The 18,295-nt window shown below is 43.1% G+C and overlaps 1 protein-coding gene across 4 annotated transcripts in view; it reads right to left on the bottom strand.

Annotated features, from left to right (window-relative positions):
• The window catches only part of Sulf1 (sulfatase 1), a 198,089-nt gene that overhangs the window by 37,004 nt on the left and 142,790 nt on the right, over positions 1 to 18,295 (bottom strand). For all 4 annotated transcript variants that reach the window (XM_045142997.1, XM_045142998.1, XM_045142996.1 and 1 more), the window contains 5 exons: positions 10,424 to 10,574; positions 9,109 to 9,284; positions 7,087 to 7,215; positions 6,790 to 6,846; positions 5,594 to 5,723 (listed from right to left, as the gene is read on the bottom strand). In XM_045142997.1, coding sequence (XP_044998932.1) covers positions 5,594 to 5,723; positions 6,790 to 6,846; positions 7,087 to 7,215; positions 9,109 to 9,284; positions 10,424 to 10,574 — 643 coding nt within the window. The remainder of the gene's footprint in view (positions 1 to 5,593; positions 5,724 to 6,789; positions 6,847 to 7,086; positions 7,216 to 9,108; positions 9,285 to 10,423; positions 10,575 to 18,295) is intronic.

The following is an 18,295-nucleotide window of genomic DNA, read 5'->3' as shown; positions in this document are numbered from 1 at the left end:
TAGATTAAATAACGTCCCCAAGGGCATGTACTAAGAACGCAATGAGCCCAGGACTCCGAACTTGACCTTAAAAAGAAAAATATTTTGCAGGAGGTGTGAGTCTTCAGATGGGCCTCAGGTGAGGGAACAGTGGAAAGACAGAGGCAACAAGTTAAATTTGATAAAAAAGAGAGATGAGCAGGTAGGGAGACCAGGATGGGACATTAGGAAGTGATGGGTATAGTATTAGAATGAATCAGGGTGGTCACATGATGCTGTTTATGAGACATGGCAGCACTGGCTTCTCTGTCCCTCACCTGTGGAGAACAAAAATGGAGACACAAGCACACATACCGGTGCCTGCCTGTTCCACACATCCAGCTGGAGAAGGAGGGCAGCCGGCTTTACGGGCAGAAGGGCTCCCTGCCCCTGTGTGCACGGGAACTCAGGAACAGCTGGAGGGCTCCATCCTTCTCAATGAGACCTCCACGACCAGCAGAACCGAGGGAGACGTTTGTGAACTACTTAACCAGCCCAGAGACATTCTGGAAATATGTTGTCCTTTTTTAATTTTGGCAAATTAACAAATCTAGCCAGATCTTACTGCTAAATGTCTCTTTAGTCATGCACTGTAAGTAGCCACAAGGGTCAGAGGGACATATAGTCAGAGGAATAAGTTCTGGATAACAGCATTGATCCTGGAGCTAAACAGTTTATATACTCAACAAATTACATTCCCCAGTCCCCAGTAGTATCAGTTCGCTTGATGCTTGGACCCCAATAGAATCTTAAATAAATCTCAACTTTATATCAATAGAAGCACAGAAAGGCAAACTAAATTGTAAAGAGTTTAACAACTCAACGAAAGAATGGCATTTGTTCTATAAAAACAAAGCAAGCTGCTTTTATGTTCCTGTGAAATGCCACGAAAATATAAAAAGCATGTCAGAAGTGGGAAATCAGGGACTTTCTCTTTTATGTCACTCTTATTTAAGGAATCGGTGTCTGTACCTAGAGGAGGATGTAGAAAACCACAATCGCTCAATAATGTGCTCGCCTGGCATGTGGGGTTCTTGACCTTGGCTGCTCAGAATACTCTTCCAGGGCTTTGAAAGAGGTTCTGCGTAGATCTGAACGCCAGTGCTTGCAGGAGTCCCTGAGCGACTGCACTGAGCAGCCAGGGCGGAGAGGCACTGCCCTGTGTGCTATGAGTGGTTCTAACAGCAATGCCTTCAACAGCACTGCTGCTTGCAGCCTTAAGGGAAACTTCCACTCCAAGAGGCAGTGAATTACCAGGGACAAAGTGTGGGATGTTAATTTAAGTCGACTGGACCAAAACTTCTTATCGGGAAAATGATGCCACTGGACTGGAAGATTTCAGAGACTCCTTCCAACGTGGACATTCTCAAATTCTAGGCCTGGAGTTATTATCAGTGGTCAAACAAGAACACAAGACCTTGGTGTGGTGGTATACACCTGAAATCCCAGCACACAGGAGGCTGAGGCAGGAGAATGGAGTCACCAAGGCTAGCCTGTGCTACATACTGAGAGCCTGTCTGAAAGCAATCAAGAAAACAAAACAAGCCTGCCAAACGGAAACAAAATAAAAATATCACAGATAACCTCAGCCTCACCTTCAGACATTTTAATGTGATTGGTCTAGAGCAAGAGGGTGTATCACTAGTTTTGAAAAGCTGCCATAGGGCTGGAGAGATGGCTTAGTGGTTAAGCGCTTGCCTGTGAAGCCTAAGGACCCCGGTTCGAGGCTCGGTTCCCCAGGTCCCACGTTAGCCAGATGCACAAGGGGGCGCACGCATCTGGAGTTCGTTTGCAGAGGCTGGAGGCCCTGGCGCGCCCATTCTCTCTCTCTCCCTCTATCTGTCTTTCTCTCTATGTCAGTCGCTCTCAAATAAATAAATAAAAAATAAAAAGAAAAAGAAAAGCTGCCATAGGTGACTCTAATATGCAGCACAGAGATGTCTCTGAGATGTGTGCATGCGTGTGAGGGGTAGGAGCATGCATGCACATCAATGTGCTTGGAGGTATGCAATGCTTAGCTGAGAGAGCGGTGGCAACTCACATTTTGTCTTGGATTAATGTAGAAACATGGAAGCAATGCAAACACATATGCCCGCGGTGTCTTAATTAGTCCCTGCTGGTTGGTCTGCACACATAGACAAGGAGCAGTGCCAAGTGCCTGGGACTCTTGCCCACTTTTATTCCCTGTTGGCCCCAGGGAAACATAAACAACAGGTAAGGACACACAGACCAATGGCAACATGGCGGAGAAAATTAATTTCAGTTATCCCTAGTACTTTACATATGTGATATCACTTTACCCTCTGAGATCAGAGAGGGATTTTTTTTTCTAGGCTAGAGATAGAAAAGCTGAGGCTCAGAGAATGTAAGTGACTTGTTTAAGAAGACACGATTAGAAAGTGAGGGCGACCAAATCCCAACCCAAACCTTTTTGCTTTAGTCACGGTACTTTATGCATGTAGAGTGACTACCCAGGTGACCAGATAGGGATCAGGAGTGAATGGGCCTGTGAGTTTTCATCTACAGCACAAGGAGGGGGATGGTTAGGGGCTGCAGTGATTAAGGCATTTGCCTATGAAGCCTAAGGACCCGGGTTTGATTCCCCAGGACCCACATAAGCCAGATGCACAAGGCGGCTCATGCATCTGGAGTTAGTTTGCAGTGGCTGCAGGCCCTGATGCACCCATTCTCTTTTTCTCTTTCTCTATACCCCTCTCTGCTTCTTTCTCTTAAATAAATAAAATATTTTACAAAAGAATGCAGGCTAGGAACCCCAGCAACAGGAGGGCACAGGCTAAGCATGAAGCCAAAGTCAAGAGTGGAGTTTTGGACTAGAGACAAAGCTCAATTTGTAGAAAGCTTGCCTGGCAAGCATGAAACCTTGAGTTTAGTCTCTAGTACTGAAGAAACAAGAGTGGTTTCTAACAAGAAAGCTCTAGCCTGAGCTGACATTTTAATTCTGAGCAACATAGTCTTATTTTTCTAGACTCTATCCTTCTGTTACCAAAACGATAATGTTGAAGGTAACAACAAAGAACAAAAGATGGAGTGACAACAGGAAAGGTTCACCACGTCTATCTACAGATTCCATAAGTGCCTAAAAGAAGCTCCGATTCTTAAGCAAGTGGAAGGTCAAGCATGAGCTTTAGAGCCACCTGGAAGACCTGTTAGACAGATGAATGGGCTCCATCCCGGGTTACCTAAGTAGTGGGTCTTGGGTGAGCAGAGCATTTCCATCCCTGACAATCTCACAGATGACGTTGGTAGTGCTGGTCTGGGGATAACTACTCCCTAGTGGCCTGGAGCTCTGACACTTGCAGAAGTTAGATACACTCTCCAGGACTTTGCCTCATCTAGAGTCCGCTTCTGCGCAATTTAAATAATTCCTGCAGAAAAGCAAAAGCTCCATGGAGGCCTATTCTTTGTTCCGACAATTCAGGTGTTTCAAAAAAAGATGGGCTATGACATTCTTAATAATTTATGTGAGGGAATCTAAGTTCAAACTGATTTATATAGAAAGAAACCCACAGAGGAAACAGCAGAATTCCAGTGAGATAGACAAATAAGCTTAAAAAATATGAAAAGAGAACCAAAAATTCAGTTTTTTTCATACAGTTACCATGCAGCACATAAGTGCAAAGCTTATGCAAAAATACAATAATTTCATTTGTGCCTCATTTGCCCTTAGGACTTATATTAAAGTTTTAGCACAAGCCATATAGAGGATTTACAAAATCTTCAATGAAAGGCAGGTACGAAGTCAACTTTATACCCGAATGGTTTCGTTGCTCAACATCTAGAGGGCTCACACAGTAACATGACTTTGAATTGGCATAAGATATAGTTAACAATGAACATGTCTAACTCCTAAACACAAGCAAATTAGCCAATTGTGTCTGGCTCATAACAAACTACCTTAGAGCTACAAAACAGTTCTGAGGTTTCGCTACATAATAATACTTAAAGAGCTTCCACAAGAAAGGTTTGAAGCCTTCGAATTAAAATATAATGAATAGGTCTAAGCTTCTCTACTAAACATGTGAAAATGAGGCTTCACTAGAATACCATGAAGGGTTGATTTTGACCCTTCTTTCAAGGGCTTTCCCTCCCCATCCTCTTCATGTCAAAGGAGAAAAGTAGGAGATAGGAGGGATCAAGTTGTTCATTTCGATTGTGTTCTTGGTATTAGATGCTGTAGATAAGAGCATAACGACAAGGGGCCACTTCAATGAAAACAAGGTGGCCACTTCATGTGCCTGATATGTTGAACTAAGGTTGGCTGATTGTGTGAAAATCTAGAGGACACACACACACACAATTAACAAAAAGACAAAACTTCCACAAACGATTGGAACTTCTCTTTACTTACTTGTGGTTTTGAATCAGACCGTTCTCAGATGGTTTCCAGATTTTCTACATACCACCTGCCTATTAAGATCTGAGAGTTAAATTCAGCAAATGTCTACACATCTTGTGTGTTGTGCCTCATTCATGTAAGACAAATAAATGCTCAGAAAGAGTTGGTTCTTGTCACAGCACTATGGTTTTGTTCTTTTCTTTCATCATGATTGTGGCATTTCCTTTTAGCTTGTATAGATTTACTTTTTTTACTTTTAGGTACTGCAGACTTCAATTAAGAATATTTGGGCTGGGGAGTGGGCTCAGCGGTTAAGGTGCTTTCCTGCAAAGTCTAAGGACCAAAGCTCAATTCCCCAGTACCCACATAAAGCCAGATGTAAAAAGGGGCACATGCATCTGGAGTTCATTTGCATCAGCTAGAGACCCTAGTGTGTCAATTCTCTGTGTCTGTCTCTTCTCTCTCTGATTGCAAATAAATAAATTAATTAAAATTAAAAAAGAATAAAGTTGGTGTTCACATGTTCTCATTTCCTTAAAAGAGCTGCTAATTCACTGTATGATATTTCTTTCATTCTCAGTAATAATATTTAATATTCTGACCAGCTTGGATTTCATAGTACTATTTTTATAGTGATTCATTGCATTGAAGTATATTTGATGTAAAAGGCAGATAAATATGTATATGTATATTCATACACATACAGAATGTGGCTTTCCTTTGCATTCCCAAACCTTAATTATAGTTTCTGCCCTGTACTCTGGGCAGAAGCTATAATTAGTTATCGAGCCGGCCTCAACCTTGGGTTAGATGACCTTTGACTGCAGCCTAGTGTGGGAACGCCTTATCATGCCACTTGGGATGGTTCACAGCTCACAGCTCAACATCCTCCTGTCATGACTAAGTGATCTCTGGATGACTGCTCGATGACCAGTCAGCAGGAGCATCAGGAACCCTTCCCATCAATGGAACCAGTGTTCTTCAGCCTGAAACTCTCTGAGAGAACCATCTTTGTTAACTGGAGGGAGCCCAAGCAGCAATGATGAGGCTAGCCTCGATGAGTTAGACAATTCTGGCAATGAGGAGATGTCATAGTGCGTCTGCCCTCATGACAACATGAAATCTGATGGAAGCCCAAATGAACATTATTCTATATGCTGCAAATCTTCCAGCCTAGAACTGGGGAGCGCAGGAGGAGTAATAAAGCCGTCAGCTCACCTGCCCGGGCTGCTCGCAGGCTGTCTGGTACCTGGCTTGCTGGCACAGTTCCTTGACGCGCTCGTATTTGGGCAAGTGATTTGACTGTTGGACATTCTTGCTGGACTCTTCCTTCTTTCGGAGAAATTTCCTGTGAAAGAAAGGGGAAGATATGGGACAGGAGAAGTGGTCTGAATCACCGTCCCGGATTCCTGCCTATTCTTTCTCTTCCCTGTCACATGGCTCCACATTCTTGAGAGAGCAGGGCATAGATGTAGCAGCTCTGCCTGTAGGAGCCCAATAATGGCTGAAACCTTTGTGAATGTTCCATGCTGGGTGCCGTGGGTGCAGCTAATGTAGGAAGAGGCATTCTCCCCCAGAATCATTTGTTTCCAAACACTGGGCTCAATTTATACTACTCAAGGTTCTTTTTGTTAATAAATGATTATATTCATGCTTTCAACCTAGGTAAGGAGACAATCAGAGCCATAAGCATTATGAATCAAAAGAGGCAACCCAGCAGTGAATATGGAACTAATTATAGTAGCATCCATTTACATATTTTAAAGTATGAAACATATATAAGGAAAGAAGAAAGGTTTCAGGTAAGCCTGGACACTGCGTTGATGACTACAGGACTGGTTGAGAAAAATCAACTAAGAGTCAGAACCAAGTAAATCTCCCCCCATGTAAAGGCTTTGGTCCCATTTTAGAAGTTCATGTGTGTCTGTGTGTGTGCGCGTGTACATGTGTGTGTGCGTGTGTGTATGCTTGCTTGCATATGTGCACACACACACAGAGGCCAGAGGTCAACACTGAAGGTTTTCCTTAGTTACTATTCACCTGATTCTTTGAGACAGCCTCGCTCCCTGAACCTAGAGCTCACCTAATCAGCTCACCTAGCTAGCCAGGAACTCCTGTCTGCCTCTAGTGCTGGACCGCAGGCGCGCCCCATTGCACCCAAAGCTCTTCAGCTACCTGGCTATCATGCATACACCTTCCTCCCCGAGCCATCTTCAACCCCACAATGGACTCTACAGTCGTGGCGCAATCTCGATGAGTGCTGGCCAGCAGAGAGCCCAACTGTTCACACTGGCACCTGGGCTTGTGAAATGCCCATGCTTCGTAAGCCAAAAAAAGGAAGAGAGAAAATACCCAGCAGGAAGAGCTGCCCGCTAGGACGGGTTCCCAGAAGCACCCCGGGAACCAATAATTACCCTCTTTCCACTAGGAACGTATCACGCCAAATTTTGCCCTTCTTGTTTGTTCGAAACCTGAAAGTAAAATAATAATATTTACTGTTGGCACCTGGATGTTTTTCCAAATGGATCGCTGCTAACAGTTTATTTAAAGAAACACCTCTCACTCCCCACAGACCATGATGACGGCTCCATCAATGTGCGATTCACGGGCAGCTGAGAGAGGCTTGGCTCGCGGTGATCCCCGCGGGGAGAACTTATTTGGCCAGAGCCCGGTGTGCTTGAGGCGGGCTGGGAGAAGGCAGGCTGGCGTACCTGTTACCTGGCTTTTCCAGGTCCAGGAGTTTGAGGACAGACTTGCCGTCCACGTCAGGAGGAGTGTCGAGTCCGGCGATATCCAGGATGGTGGGGGCCAGGTCAATGTTAAGAACGATCTGTGGGACTCTACAAAGAGACAGAAGGTTACAGCCTAGAACCAAAGCCAGCAGTGGGTGACCATTAAAGCTGCTTTTCTACAACTCTGGCTTTTTGGCCTTCACCCCTCTCACTCATGGTCTCCTGGGCGCTTAGTCAGTGAGTTGATCAGCAGCGAGGGAACTGAGCAACACTGGCTGAAGCTCAAGAGAACTCCTCACTCTTGTGCTCTGGCCATACAACCAGACATGATGTATACTGAAGTATCTTTGAGTTTTCCTTTTTCTTAAAAAAATTATTTTTTAATTTATTTGCAAGGACAGAGAGAGGGAGGAAGTGAGAAGTGGGCATGGCAGGGCATCTAGCCACCGCCAATCAACTCCAGGAGCATGTGCCACTTTGTGCATCTGGATTTACATGGGTACTGGGGAATTGAACCCGTGCCATTTGGCTTTACAGGCAAGCGCTTAACCACTGAGCTATCTCTCCAGCCCTGACTTTTCTTTTTGAGACTGTGGGGGAGTGGAGTTATGTGCTTTTACTAAATCCTGATTGTCTATGACTCTTCTTGAATGAAAGCTTTAAAATAAATATTTATCCTAAGAGAGGACATAATTTTTGGAACTGACTTATAAGCATGTCTTTCAGCACACAAAGCTTGTTTCAGCAAAAGGACGAACAGATCTTAGAAGCAGAACATGTTAGATACTGGAAATTTACACTTCCCCTGTAATTTGGACCATTTCACTTCAGGTTGGTAAGCAGTTAGAAAATGTGGGTAATGTATAGGTCTCTTAGCCTTATTAAGTCAACTTTTGGCTTTTAAAATAACATGAATGAGAAAAAGGCTGGTTCCATTTCCTAGCTTGACTATACAGATGATGATTCCAAGGGGATTTCTAATGACTTATTAAACATTAATTTTTAAGTCAGCATACAGAGAAATGAGTTTAATTATGGCATTTTCATATGTATGTGCCATTATGCTTTGTTCAAATTTGTCCCTCACCACCACTTACCCACTCCATCTCTGCCTCCCTTTGCTGGTCCCCTTCCTCCCCAAAGAGTGCCCTGTTTTGCTTTCATGTCACATATATTCCATTATCTCCTCCTTTCTTCTTGAATGATGTTGAGAGACATAATAACCTTCTTCAAAGAAACCCTCTTTCTCACTCTCACTCTCTCGTGAATGCTGTGACACTGCAGCAGACAGGCCTGTGGGTGAAATTCAGAATACTGGGCTCTGGGCCCCACGATGGTACAGGTAGAATCAGGGACTCTGAGACAGCCCTTAAACTGCCTGCCAGCCTGCCTCACCCGCAGGGTCTAGGCAAAGCACTGCTTTGAATTCTACTTCCACTTTTGTTACATTTCCATATTCATTTTATACCAAGCCTGCCAATATGGTCAGCAAAGCACGTGGCACCCATTTCTACTGTGGGAATCCAGGGGGGAAGGGGGCAGTGACCAGGCTGTAGTGACAGAAACAGAATTCTAATCCTTTAAGTCTTTTTCCCTATAAAAGAAAATCATGCCCTTTCATGCTTAATTTTCTTTTAAAAGATGGAAAGCTACGAAGATGTCATTGGCCTCCTTAAAGTGACACCGCGCCTCTGTTTGAGAGAACGTAAGGGTGAGGCTCCTAGTTCACATGCTGTACCTGTACATCGGCCAAGAAGAAATGGACTCTAGTCAATTTGAGAGAATTAGTCATTGATATGCTTCCTTTTCCTTTCCCTGTAAGTGATATACTTTAGTTCACATGTGGCAGGGGAAACGGTTTTCATCTTGTAAATTACCCACCTAAATAAATATACTCTTTATTTTCAGATGAAAGGAGACCAGACACCGAAATGAGTAGTAATTGAACGATCTTAGATGGGCATGAGCTGGGGCAGCTCCGTGCTGCAGAGAAATACGTACATCGATCCTGGCTCTACGCTGGGGCCACGGATGAAGAAAGGCACACGAATGTCAAAGTCATATGGCATGGATTTCCCTTTGACCAGTCCAAACTGCCCAATATGGTAACCATGGTCGGCGGTGTAAATGATGTAAGTGTTGTCCAGCTCTCCCGTCTCCACAAGCATGTTATACAGCTGAAACAGAGTCCAGGGCCAGTTAGAGTCCCTTAGGACATTAAGATGACACCCCACAGTGTTACTAAAATCCTTACCTCCCAAATATTTTTCTCATTTATTTTATTTTAAAAGCCAAAAGTTGACTTAATAAGGCTAACAAACATATACATCGCCCACATTTTCTAATTGCTTACAATCCTGGAGTGAAACGGTCCAAATTACAGTGGACATGTACGTAACTTTTTAGTACCTAACATGTGCTCCTTCTAAGATCTGTTTGTCCATTTCCTAAAACAAGCATCACAACAAAACAAGCCACGAATCCGCCTCAATCACCATACTTTATAGCCCTGACTTTGAAGATGGTTAAAACCAATTTTATTTTATTTTATTTTATTAAAAATATTTATGTATTTGAGAGAGAGTGGTAGACTGAGAAAGAGGCTGATAGAGAGAGACAGAATGAGTGCATCAGAGCCTCCAGCCACTGCAAATGTGCTCCAGATGCATGTGCCACCTTGTGCATCTGGCTTATGCGGGAACTGGGGAATGGAGCCTCAAACTGGGGTCCTTAGGCTTCACAGGCAAGCACTTAACTGCTAAGCAAGCTCTCCAGCCCCTTAAAACCACTCTTTTATCAAATTATGAAGGGCTGAAAAAAAATGATCCAGGTAGATCCCACCATAGATATGTCAGGTTTGGCTAATGCTAGACTTTAAAATTCAGAAATGTTGAGTAACAAGAGTCAAATCTTTAACAAGTCAAAAAATGTGAGTTTCACTTCTACATGGCAAAGTGTAGCTGACTGGCTGGACTTGCCTTAATGTTAAATTCACCACAGTCTCTGCCAAACCCTACTGCATTTTGCCGGACCTGCTTTAGTCATTGACATTGTTTAATTTCTGAAGGAATTTTTAGCATAGGAATCTGGCTTTGTGATGCTTGACTTTTCTCTGTCAGTGTCTGCCTAAGGACCAAACTTAACCTGGACTGAAAAGGGATAGGATGAGAGCAGAGTAAGTAAGTTGCTGAATCTACAAGATCCTCTCTCTGAACATCACGCTAGGAAATGAAGTCAACAGGATTGGCAGGAATGGGTCTACATACCCCAAAGGAAGTCAGATAAATGCCTGCCACAGGCTGGTTGATGTTCTTACCCGTTCCACAGAGTCATCCACTGACATTAAAGTCTGGAGCCTTTTCCTCTGTAGGACGTTGGTGAATTCCATGTGGATGGGCAGCATGGGCCCTGTGTACTGCATAATCCAGTGTTTATCCATGTTTGGTGCATAGTTATAACTAGGAGTTCTGAAAAGAGCCAGAAAAGAATCTTACTATGTATTTGTTTTTACACTAGTGTTTGTGGGAAATAGTTCAGGTTAAAGGTTATGAAATAACCACTCAGGAAGGTTAATTTAGAAATGGATCAAGTGTTTTCGTTCTTTCCACTATCTCCTCTGTGTTTAAGAGAAAAACTCTAAATAGCATATATTCTCTGCAGGTATATAAATTCAAACTGATAAAACCAAGACTGGCAGCTGAACTCATAATTAATTCAAGTTCATTTGGCCTCAGTGAGTAAAATGTGTAAGAAACACATCAAGATGAGTATTGCTTATGTTACAAATTTATAGATAAAGCTCAGCAATGCAGAAGGGAATGTTCTCAGGGTGATTTTAACTCATAAAAGTTTTATTGCTAATTAGCCTATTAAATAGAGTCACAAACATGATCTAGGGGAGATGATGAATCACAGCCATAACACATCTTTTCTCTTGAATCTCTTATGGGCATTTTACTGATTACTTATATATCTCCATGAGTTCTTTTCATTGCTAATGTTGTATATTAACACCATTAATTTAATTACATTTGCAGGACTCATTATCAAGACAATTTACACATTTACCAATAGAGCCACTTGTTTCATAGACAAATCAATATGGGTAGAGGGCATGATTTTTGTTAACTGTAGAGAAGTAAGTCCTATTGTTCCAGGATAGATGAGTTCAAGCCTGTACTTAGTCTAGTGCAGAGATCTAAGTGGCATTTTCCCATATCATTGAGGACTCATAAAAATATGCCATTTTCCTTCTGCAGTCCTACCTGCTCCCTATACCATTAGATACTATGAACTCAGGCTCTTGAACCACAGACTATGCTAGAGAAACTCCTATGCCAAGAACTGCCTGTTTATACTTGAACTCTCCATTAGGCTATAATTCACTCAGACCTCCTCTTTAAGTGTTATTAGGCACACAGATATTGTATTTACTACATGTCAAGTACTATGCCAAAAAACTATATATAAGTTGAATGGCATCAGCTACACTGGGAAATAGGTTTATTAACTCCATTTTGTGAATAGGAAAAGCAAGCCTTCCCTAAACTACCTAAGTACTCCAGATTAACAAAGCTAGTTAGAATCAAGCCTGGATTTCAAAACTCACTTGTTTTAACAAACTGAGCAAAACCTAAAGGGAGGAATATTTCCTCCATCTGAAATTACTTTTAATGTACACCACAATTTTACAAATAGCCAGTCTCACAGAGTAAGAAAGATTAAGTTGATGAGAAATCTGGTCCCTGGTCTCTGTTCTGGGAGGTCCTATCAGGAAGAACTTATTGAGATGCAGGATTCCAGTGATTTCTGGAGACTTGAGCAAGCACTCCTGATTCTGGAGTGGTAAAAGTTTCCTCTGGAAACACAAGTGCACGATTGTACACCCTGGAAACACAAGTGCACGATTGTACACCGGGGCATTTTCAGGCACACTGAGCCACATAAATGCTACCAGGTGTTACGAACATCATCTTGCTACAAGATTTGTGTTCTTTCAATACAAAATGTTAGGTGGCACATACCATATGTCCTCTTGCTACATTAATTTACCCTTATGATCAGTAGGGGTGCTGTTTAGTTAGCAGAAGCACAACAGCAGAGATGACAATTGAGCTCTGAAGACACTGTTCCCAGAAGTGTATAGTGACACCCAGAAAAGCCAATGAATTCCTGTCTAAAGGGACAGATTGCTGGTGTGTAGAAGAGAGCTCATTCAATTTGCTTATCTGTAAATGGGGCTTGGGGCACTGGTGTTGTTTGACAGGAACACACATACACACTTCATATATACATTCACATATATGTATATATATTTCCTGTATCTGGGTTGAACAAAATCTCTAATATTAAATACAATTCTTCAGTTTTGAGTTGCTATTCTTTCCAAAAGAAACTTTCTTTCCTTCCTTCCCTTCCTCTTTCTTTTTTTGAAACAGATTCTCACTATGTTAAAGAGAAGCTTGCAACATAAAACTTTTTCTGCCTACCTAATAATTGATTCGTGGGCCAGCTGCCCACCCCCTGCTTTTTTCAAAGCTAGAAGGGTTCCTTCTGTCTAGAAGTGAGTCCTGGTGGGAAGGGAAGTGAATAAGGACAGAAGCCTGTGTTTATCATTCTCCATGCAGCATGTCGCCTTACAAACAGGATTAGATTAAGAGGCCAAGAAGGAGAGAGGGATTCTAAAGCCCCTTGCAAAGGGTTTTGCGCCCATGGGGGTAGTGTGAGGTCACAGAAAGACAGCACGTTGGTCATGAAAGGTCTCCTAACCATTTACTGATACGTGCTCGGAAAGAGAATACAGCTGTAAAAGATTACACAGGGTTTCTTTATAATAAACATCCTCCCCTTACTGCCTTTGATGTTGGGTCGGCTTAATTTTAAAATAAATCTAGTTGACTTTTTTAAAACCACAAAACCTCAACGCAAATAAAAATTACAATAGGGAACCGCCATGCAGGCTCACAGTGGGCAAATTACCTTGATGTGCTTGGCGCAGCCCCACCTCACTTTGAGGAGCAAGGCAGCTTGCAGCAAATTAAAAGCCTCAAATTGGACTCCTGGATTTACCGAATGACATATGTTAAATCTGGCTTCTATGAAAAGGGAGAGTTCAGAGCCTGTTGTCAAAGCTGTGCCCCCTCCCCCGTATTTTTCTGAATTTCTGGACATGTAGCTGACCTCCAGCTAGGAGGATGACATTCCATGTGGGATCCCAGCGGGTGGTGGGGAGCAGGGCAAGCATTTGCCTTTTAAAGGAAGATAGACTGCCACTGCCCCCCCCCCCCAAGAACAGCAGCTGTTGGGAGACCTGCAGGTGGAAGGTGGCTGGAATTGACAATGTTGTTGAAAAGTGATCTTTTGCCAAAGACCTGTGGTTGCCTCCTGCTGAGGTCTGCCAAATTCCTTGAAGATGCAGCCTTCTGTCCCCAGTGATAATTAAGGTTTCTTTCCCAAAGGACTGACTCAAACATATTCAAAAGGTACCTGGAGATGTCAGCTGGGACTCTAGCCACTGAAAATAGTAGGGAGATGTTTTATGTTAAAAGTGGAAAAATTACATATTCAGTTGTTCTACAGGGTTTAGAAATAGCCTCTGTTTTCATCATACATCTTGTGACTTTCTCAGATGTGATTCCAGGCATTTATTTTTCCTTTTTGGTTCAAGCCTCAGTTTCCTCATCTGTATAATGGGACAAAACCAACTTTGCAGCATTCTTGTGGGCAACGAGAGATTTCAGCAACTCCAGAGAGCCAGTTCTGGGATCATATTCTAAGGCAGGTGGGGGCACACCTTTCATTAGAAGGCTCGCTAGGCAGTCTGTCCCTCAGACTGGCAGCTCAAGGCCAGTGCTACTTCTTTGATGTCACACTGACCCAAGTCCCCATCATGGTATCACTAAGAACCAAGTCATAGCCACTGGGGGAGGAGGGAGATAGAGAGGGAGAGAATCTTTCTTCTTTTTTTATTTTTTATTTTTTTAAAATTTATTTATTTATTTATTTATTTGAGAGCGACAGGCACAGAGAGAAAGACAGATAGAGGGAGAGAGAGAGAATGGGCACGCCAGGGCTTCCAGCCTCTACAAACGAACTCCAGACGCATGCGCCCCCTTGTGCATCTGGCTAACGTGGGACCTGGGGAACCGAGCCTCAAACTGGGGTCCTTAGGCTTCACAGGCAAGCGTTTAACCGCTAAGCCATCTCTCCAGCCCGAATCTTTCTTCTTATGCAAAGGAATTCTTCCAACCAGCCTTCATCACAATGTAAAACAGTCTGCTTCCCACTCAGGTGTCTAGTCCCCACTGCCAAATGCTGACTTCTGTAAATACAAAGTTGAAGGCCTCTTGCTCCATTAATGAAAAGGTGGGTCACACTGGCTGTCACTTTAAGACTGAGAGGACAAGGGCAACACTGTCACTTTTTGAGTTTCTGCTGCTTCTTTAAAGAAAGTAATTCTGGGGCTGGAGACATGGCTTAGTGGTTAAGGAGCTTGCCTGCGGAGCCTAAGGACCCAGGTTTGATTCCCCAGTACGTACACAAGCCAGATCTGGAGTTTGTTTGCAGTGGCTGGGCTGGAGGCCCTGGCATGCACATTCTCTCCCCCTCCCCGTCTCTCTCTCTCTAATAAATAAAAATAAAATTTTTAAAAGTAATTATGTTTCTGAACAGTGTAGCTGGCTCACATTCTTAGCCCAGTATTCAGTTCTGTTTAGTGGTTTCACCAGCTCTTCGTCCCTGAGCTATGCCCGCAGCCCTCTGAACACCGTTCCTGGGTTGAAAAGTTGTACCTTTTCGGGGCAAGGCTCCCTGCACTCTGCCCGGCGTGGGTCAGTGCTTGTTTGGACTTCTGCTCAGCCCATGGCCTCATGCACGTGGTCACACATTTGCAAGCCAACCTTCAACATCGTGGCGAGTTTCTCTGAGGCTTGATTGTCTTTCCAGTGTTATTGACATAAAGGACTAGGAAGTCTGAAATCAGTAGGGTCACTTTTCTCTGTGATGGGTAGGTATTTTAACTAAGTGCCTTTAACTGCTGAGCCATCTCTGTAGCCCCCATGGGTGGGTACTTAAGAAGGATAATTCTTACTAGCAGAAAAATGACTTTAAGAACTGCATGTGTTGTCTATTAGCCACACCAAGAGAACTGTGAAGAACTTAGTGATTCATTTTTACTCCTGGTAGCCTTTGGTGTCTTTCCAGTGAGAAAGTCATTTTTTGTTTTTGTATTTGAACGTGCATTTTCTTCACCTGTTATAGTCTCAAACAACAAAAACCCTAGTGACTGACTTCTTAAAGGCTAAAGAATCACCCATCTGAGAACAGAAGTGGGTCTCTATAACTATGCTGACCAAGCCCATGACGCAGATAAAGGCATGCTCACAAAGCATGGCCAGCTGTCTCCCGAGGAATACCATCTTGGTTCTCACCAAGATCTCACTGCTAGTTGACAGTGTGGGGACACTCCCCACCCAACTGCAAATGTCTGCAGGCAGATACCATTTGAACACATGCACAATAAGAACCAATGATTTTGATTACAGGCATATAATAGCAACAGTTTTTTCATGATATTGGGACTGCATGAATACATGAGAATCACTCATATATTCATCGTGTCTGTGATATGAACTGAGCAGGTCTGGTGTATCAGAGGATCAAGTGGCCTCAAGAAAACGGAGTGTGGTTTTGACTTTGTCCCTAACTATGTGTGTGGCCTAGGCAATGCCATTTGGGATTTCATTAATTTAACAAAAAAAAAAAAAAAAAAAAAAAAAAGAATGGCTCAGGGAAATTTTGCGGAAGAGGGGGAGGAAAGAATGTCAGAGTCACATGTTGGGTCATGATATGCAGAGACATTTATCGTACCAATAACTGTGGACTAACCCTACAATTCACGACCCATTTACATCAATAAGGAGGGTCCATTGGGAGGGGGGTAGATCATGGATGAGCCTACACAATGGTACCAAACTGCCTGTATTTGCTGAAAAGAAAACTAATAAATTAAATTTAAAAAAAGAAAAAGAAGAAAAGAAAAGAAAGAAAGAAAAGAGGAATTTAGGCTTTTTTTTTTTTTTTTTAAATTCTGGAAGAAAATCTCTAGGTGTTCCTATTGCTAGTACTACCCCGAGAGTTGTGCGACTCAACTTCAGGAGTCCAGGAAAACATGGATATGTAGAAACAGAACAGAAGAGGAATATTGAAAAACAAACAGTGAAGTATGGGTGAAGTCAGAAATTTGTATGGAGAATTTAAAATTTTCTCATTTTTATTATGTATATATGGTATGTGTGTGTGTGTGTGTGTGTGTGTGTGTGTGTGTGTTGAGGTAGGGTCTCACTCTAGCCCAGGCTGATCTAGAATTCACTGTGTATTCTCAGGGTAGCCTCAAGCTCACAGTGATCCTCCTGCCTCTACCTACTGAGTGCTGGGATTAAAGGCGTGCGCTACCCAGTAATTTTCTCATGTTAAAAAGCAGACTCTATGAGAGAAGATAATGGGGTTATGATCAAAATACATTATAAACATGTATGAAAATTGTCAATTGAAAAATTTAGAGCATATTTCTTCAAGTATTTATGAATGAAAATAATGTAACAAATTATTTTTAGGGCAAGATATTTTTGTCCATCTTTAGGTAACAAAGGTTCTTGAAAGTTTTGTCCTGTGACTAACACAGAGATTTTGTGTTTTATTTTGATATAATGGTGTGGATCCCCAAAACTGTGCTGTCCTAACAATTAGTGCAATTAGAAAACATGGATTGTCCTAAAAAGATTTTAGTTTTCACATGAGTGTGTGTGTTTATGTGTGTGTGTTCCAAGTATAGAAGAAACAACTATTGAAATAAAACAACAATAAAAAGAGACTTTTTTCTCTCCCCTAAAGTTGACAGGGTACAGTTGATAGACAGGTGACAAAATATCCTGCCTTCTGAGAGATACATATTAACACATCCCCGAGGCCAGCAGGGAGAGTGTGACTCGTGACATATGGGGGTGAGGGGGCGCATTCGTCTTTGACACAGTGAAGGGCTTCCAGTGAAGGATTATTACATGAATTTGCACGATGGTGGCATTCTCAGATTTCACGGAGGCCTCGGTGAACTGAGCTACTGTCTGATTAAACAGTACCCCCACGTGACCAAGGAAGCGATCACCCCCCTCCTATTCTTAGTGGGGAGGCATAACCTCTCCCCTCAGTTTGTAAAGCCAGCACGCCGATATTGAACTGGCTTTCTCTCTTTGTCCGATGGGCAAACACCATGGAAACATGATACACTCACTCCAGCATGAGGGTCAGCAAACTACAACCCGAGGCTGGATGAAAGGGATCAGATGAGGCCTGGCCACCTAGGAAGACCTAAGACAAATGTCCACATGGCTAGCTTCCCCACCACAGGGGAGAGGGTCTGCAGTTCCTTGCTGCTTCCAAGGGTCCTGGCAAGTCTTTCTTACAGAGCGCTTCACTTCTTGCATCCCATGGTTTGAATGGAATATTTTCTCTGAGGAAGCCGGCCAGTCAGTAGCGCCATGCCTCACAATCGGTGGCTTGTCTTCAATTTGTCTCACTGCTTTTGTCTGAGGACTGAACTCTGAACCTGGGAGCCCACTTGCTGGGAGCCTGGCTCCTCCCTCCCTCTCTCCCTAGGGCCCTTCCTCCAGGGCAGCAGGAAGACCTTTATGAGGCTGTGAGGACTTCAAGGCTATCAGGACTGGCTGCACAAAGCCCAGAGCTCAGTGGCATAGACGCCAAATCGCTCACCACATGCGTTTTTATTTTCTGAGGCTAAGAATGTTCTCCAAACCGGCACTTGCCTATAGCACACATGTGCATGTGAGAAAGAGGGGACAGCCTTCATTCTGCTCATCTTATCCTGTCTGGCTTTTTAGAGTAGCCATGTGTGAGAGACTTGCTTGTCACAATGTCTTCTTAGCTTGTCAAGGGACTTGCCATGTCACCATGGGCAAGCTTAGACTTGGCATTTTGCTGTTTCCTTCCTCCCTCCCTCCCTTCCTCCCTTCCTTCCTTCCTTCCTTCCTTCCTTCCTTCCTTCCTTCCTTCCTTCCTTCCTTCCTTCCTTCCTTCCTGTGTCTCTTTTTAAAATTTCTTCATTTGTGTGTGTGTTTGTGTGTGTGTGTGGTGTGTGTATGGGTGTACCCGGGCCTCTTGCTGCTGTAAATGA

This window comes from Jaculus jaculus, chromosome 2 (genome assembly GCF_020740685.1).
Source record: "Jaculus jaculus isolate mJacJac1 chromosome 2, mJacJac1.mat.Y.cur, whole genome shotgun sequence".
In the NCBI taxonomy this organism is placed as follows: domain Eukaryota; kingdom Metazoa; phylum Chordata; class Mammalia; order Rodentia; family Dipodidae; genus Jaculus; species Jaculus jaculus.
The sequence above is the reverse complement of the archived record's forward strand: the minus strand, read 5'-3'. Positions and strand labels throughout refer to the sequence as shown.